At 48.3% G+C, this 5,476-nt stretch overlaps 1 protein-coding gene across 1 annotated transcript; it reads left to right on the forward strand.

The window, feature by feature from the left end:
* Nucleotides 1-748: 748 nt before the first annotated feature.
* UCRPA7_6484 (putative fmnh2-dependent monooxygenase protein) lies at nt 749-1,472 on the forward strand (the record flags this gene model as incomplete). Its single annotated transcript, XM_007919022.1, has 3 exons — nt 749-809; nt 871-1,010; nt 1,071-1,472. 3 exons carry the CDS (start codon nt 749-751, stop codon nt 1,470-1,472), a joined length of 603 nt encoding a protein of 200 aa, XP_007917213.1.
* Between the last annotated feature and the right edge of the window lie 4,004 nt (nt 1,473-5,476).

A 5,476-nucleotide genomic window follows, 5' to 3' on the forward strand; every position in this document is an offset into this window, starting at 1 on the left:
TCCTGGATAGCGGTATTCCTTTTGACAAAAATGATGAAGCGCAAGATAGCTTGCGGCGTAGACAGTCACCATTGAACTAGTCCGGCGGGTCGGGATGGGACTTTCGTACCACATATGGGCCGACACAATTCGAGACCTCACCCTTTGATACGGCTGCAAGTGCAGACAAGTCCATAAAAGCCAATGAGACGCCATGATCACACACCAACTGAAATGACCACCAGCACCATAGGCGCATTTACGTTCACCCTCCAACATGCAGAAATTCAGAGCTGAGCAGGCACGGGCTGCGGCTAGCCGTCGCTGGGCTGCAGAACCCAAACCGCATACCCCTGCAGGTTGGACAAAGCGTGCTGCAGAAGCGGCAGAAGTCTTGAAAATCGATGCTGCAGAACGCGATACCGAAGTCCAGTCACCATTTGCAGAGATCCAACTACTTAAAGACGCAGGGTTAGTCAACTTACTTGGCCCTCGCGAATTTGGCGGAGCGGGCGAGACCTGGCAGACGTCTTACAAAGTGACTACTGAAATTGCAAAAGCCGACGGCAGCATAGGCCATCTGCTTGGAAACCATTATTCATGGTGAGCATAAGTATCTCGTCTAACCCGTTAGATGATTGGCTGACGAGAGCATAGGTTCTGGTCCTCTCAGATCCTAGGGACGCCCCGGCAGGCTAAAAGATGGCTTCGGGAGTTCACTGAAGGAAACTATTACTTAGGAGGAGCGGTGAACCCACGGAACGCCGACATGATTGCACGAGACGAAGGAGATGAGCTTGTTTTCAATGGTGACAAGTTCTTCTCGACTGGTAAGCCCACAACCCCAAGGATCAAATCACAACTAGTGCTTTATACTAACGAAGCCCAAAGGTGGCGTCATCAGCGATGTGACTGTGTTAGAGGGTGTCCTAGAAGATGAAACTAAGACGCACGTTTTCGCATTCGTTTCGACTAAACATCCCGGCATTTCTTTCAAGGGAGACTGGAACGTCATTGGACAGAGATTAACGGTGAGATCAAATAGACGGGCCTACTTGCATAATATCCACGTGGCTAACACATGCATTCAGGAATCTGGAGGCTGCGTGATTCGAAATGTTCGGGTTTCTTGGGAGCATATTGCTGGGTATGAGAATAAGAAGTTAACTCCACGTGACGCATATCACGACTTCATCCTCCCTCCAGTTCAGCTCCAATTTGCAGCAGTACACGTAGGTGTCGGCATTGGAGCTCTTGAAGCTGGAGCGGAGTACAGTCGAACGCGCACCCGTGCCTGGCCATATGGCGGCGACGACAAAGAGAAAGCTACAGACGAGTGGTACATTAGGGAAGGGTACGGTCGGCTTCAGGCAAAGCTCTGGGCTGCCGAAGCTTTACTGGACCGCACCGCAGAGGGCATCTCCAAGCTCATTCATGCACCTCGCGAGCAACTAACACAACAGGCACGTGGAGAAATTGCTGTTCGTAAGTAGACATTGGCGTCCTCTAACTTCTCCGCCTATTCTAACTAAGGTGTAGAGGTAGCTGCTTCGAAAGCCACAGCAATTGAAGCCACTCTCGAGGTTTCAAGCAAAATTTTTGAAGTCATGGGCGCGAGCTCAGGACTTAGCAAATACGCTTTTGACCGGTTTTGGAGGAATACCCGTTGTAAGTGGTCCTGGATTGAGATGCTAAGCCTTTGCGTCATGCATGCTAAATTGATGCAACAGTGCATTCGCTCCACGATCCTATCTCATACAAATTCCGAGAGGTCGGAAGCTGGGCACTACTTCGGGAAATCCCAGAGCCTAGCTGGTACACGTAAGGTGCCAGGATGCGAGGCAATGGAGGCTCGAGGAACTGTCAGGGGCATCGGGTGGATCCTGGGACCCGTCAATACTATGGCGTGATAAATAGTAACGATCCTTCTGATAGCCTTAAGAATTGTAAAGACCCACAAGTGTAGTTAGTAAGTTCTCTATAAACGATGCATTTCGATGCAATTGCATCATACTGAAAGTCGACGAAGTCCTTGATGACGGCTAGAATGTACCGGAATGTGCGGACTCCCAAGCTCGCAAAAGCTTTGCTAGTCCACGAATTCGGCCAAGAATTTATCCTGGACTATGCTTACCCGGTTCCTATTCCTGGACCTGACGAGGTCCTAATAAAATGCGTTGCTGTGGGGCTGAATCCGGTTGACTGGTAATACTTCGTGATGTTTTGCATACGCTCCAATACTGAGTCAGATACCAGGCAAGCTAAAGATTATAATTTTGGAATAAGTTCACTACCTTGGGTCTCTGGCCGAGATGTATCCGGGGTAGTTGAGCAAGTCGGCAGTGATGTTTCCGGCTTTCTTCCGGGCGATGCAGTCTTCACACTCACAGACTACAGCAGCTCTAGGTGTGGCGCCTTTCAGGAGTACAGCATTGCACGAGCGTCCTCCGTTGGACAGATTCCACGTTGTCTGAGTTTTGAAGAAGCTGCCGCTGTTCCTGTTGCTGCTATCACAGCTGCAGTGGGACTGAAACGGTATATGAAAATAGGTAGCATACACGACGACCCAAAAGAACAAGGACAAGCTCAATGGTTTCTAGTATGGGGAGGCGCTACAAATACTGGCTATTTTACCATACAGCTGGCAAAACTGTATGGACATCGTGTAATAGCTGTTTGTAGCTCGCACAACTTTGACTATGTTCGTGAAGCCGGCGCTGAAGTTGTGCTTGATCGAAAAGACAGTCATGCCAGTCTTACCAGTCAGATACGACAAATTACTGCTGGAAATCTGAGGTACGCCTTTGATGCTGTAGGATCAACTAGCGCGACTTCGTGCCTCCGCTGCCTCGAGAGCCAGGAGCCTTCGAATGAAAGAAGAGTTCTTGTTGCCTTGGCAGGATTTCCTGCTGAGGTCAAGAAAGCAGGGAAATTGAACGGCGCGTACAAGCTCTCAGATGGCTCCCAAGTGGAGGTGCCCGAGATCAAAGTCAAGATCTTTCACAATGAACCAGACTTCGGAGATCAAATACTAAAGGAAATAACCGCTTATTTCGAGTTAGGCAAGCTCAAGGTTCCTCGCCTTGTCATAGTACATGGTGGACTACAAGCAGTAAATCAAGGTCTCATGAGGCTAAAGACCGGGAACATTTCTGGATATAAACTAGTTATTCAAATAGAGCACACAAGCGATCGTCCCGGCCATTTGGAGTACAATGGCTGGCTATAGAAACTCAAAACTCTTTCATAATTCAAAAACTTGACTCAAGGTTTGACCTGAACAATTTTGCCAGTCTCCACCTCATAGATGTAGCCTGTGATGGGTACATCCAACAGCAAAGGGCTTGCCTTTAGAATGGCAATGTCGTCCAAGACACTTTGACGCACATCTTTGAATGGCAAGAAAGCGATATGGTCCACGTTCTGCTTTAGATCTGATTGAACCTTGGATCGCAGGTCGGAGTCGGAGAATGTGAGCATACCACAATCAGTCTTTTGAGGTTAGTTGTCTATTTTGTACCTGAGGATATAATTGGCTCACGTGGTGAATGATTACGATCTCTCTAGTTCCAAGCAGCTGTTGAGAGATAACCAAAGAGCGCAGGGCTTCAATAGTTCGGCCGCCAGCATTTCGAATGACATGGGCATCGCCTTCCTGTAGTCCGAGAACTTTGGCAGGATCTTATATAGGTGTAAGTAGAATTTACGATGTATAGAGTTGAAGAGGTGGGAAACTGTACCTAGTCTAGCATCCATACAAGCCACGACTGCTACCTTCCTAAATGACAATTTAGCCCTAGAATTCCGACGAGGGCCCTGCAGCAGCTAATTCCTTACCGAGCTGGTGGTAGAGGCAAGTGTCCTTTATTGAAGGACGCTGCATACTGTTGATTGGCAGCCTCGAACTCAGGCACGACGGAATTGACGAATGACATGTTGACTTAGTTAGTGTTGGAATCCTGAGAACCTTGGTGGCCACGAATAATTCAGATGCTGTCGTCCATATATTTTATGCGGAGTTGGGCTGAGAGGATTGTGGACAGCATCAGTGCTCAGCACGTGAACGTTTATAGCCATAACTAGCTAAAGTGTCGCCATCGGGGCGAAGTGGAGTTATCGCGGCACTTACAAAGAAAGGAGCGCCATTGAGAGAAAGCTAAGAACACATACGTACAACCATGGCTTCTCGGCAGAAGTCCGGATTTTCTTTTTGACCGCATTTGAGTTGTCAGTGGACAGACATTGCAACAACATAGCGGGGTCCTGGAAAACTCATTATAAATTGTGCGAGACAAGCGTTCTTGAAGCTATCACGGTTCTCTAGAGTCTTTTCCGAGCTCGACGGACCAACTCGACTTAGATCGCTTCTTTTAATGAAGTCCCAGAATATGCCAGGCTTGGAGCGTAATCGAAATGGGGGAAGCAAGGGCTTGAAGTTAGCGATGCAATACATTTTCCCATGGGAGTACAAGAAGTCGAAGATAGACGGTGGAAATGGGGGAAGATACATGAATGCATGCTGCGCAATCACGGAATGATGATAGCTATACAGATTTGCATGTCTAAGGTATTGATGATGATAGATAGCATGTAACATTATTGGATATGTCAGCAGCCGACGAGAGCGTTATAATGTTGACTACGACATTAAGGGATGTAATCCTTTCAGATAAAATCACATAGTGCTACAAACCCTGAACAGTGATGTAGCCTTAGTTTTAAAGCGATCTCTGGAAGTTCATTGAAATGCCATAATTACTTCCAATATCATTGACTCAGAGCGTGGCGACGACCTCAAATGGTTGAACGCAGCATGCTCAGTGTAAGTCGCACCTTCTACGATGTTATGTGTGGATGGGTAACCAAGAATTACAGTTTTAACTCACAATCGACGATACTGCACGAAAGGCAGCAATCATTATTGTAGCCTGAACGTAGAGATGCTTCTTCTCGAACACCGAGAGAAGACTAGAGTCCAACAGAGTCACCTGGTAGATATGGGTAGGAATGCTGAACAAGTGGATAATTGATGTTGCACCCCCATACAAGCACCAGCGTATTCACGCGTCACGAGCGGATACGCATAATTATACGTAACAATGTCCGGGGCTGAGCCTCCGGCGGGAAGGAATGTGGGTCGAGTGGCCGGTCTGTTAGACCTCCGGGACCGTGCTGACGGTCATAGCTCTCGGCGGAGCTCCGCCAAATCGTCCCAGGGGCAACGTCCGTAAATTTCAATTGACGACTCCCTAACTTATACGCCGGAAAGTAGAGACAACGACCTGGGCTTCAATGCGCCACTTTCACCTTGGCTCGCGACTCGGCTGGATATAGGTGCCGTTGGTCACTGATTTGTCAGCGTTTCTATCCCGCGCGCCCCGATCTTTCGGCGGAGTGGGGATGGGGCGGCTGGAGCAAGAGTCGCGGAAAGGTTATGATTTAAAACGCCAGATGGACCTCTCCAGATCATGATTCTTCGCGGTATCCTAGTACCCTC

Source organism: Phaeoacremonium minimum (assembly GCF_000392275.1).
Source record: "Phaeoacremonium minimum UCRPA7 unplaced genomic scaffold PA7_03_scaffold_476, whole genome shotgun sequence".
Lineage (NCBI taxonomy): Eukaryota > Fungi > Ascomycota > Sordariomycetes > Togniniales > Togniniaceae > Phaeoacremonium > Phaeoacremonium minimum.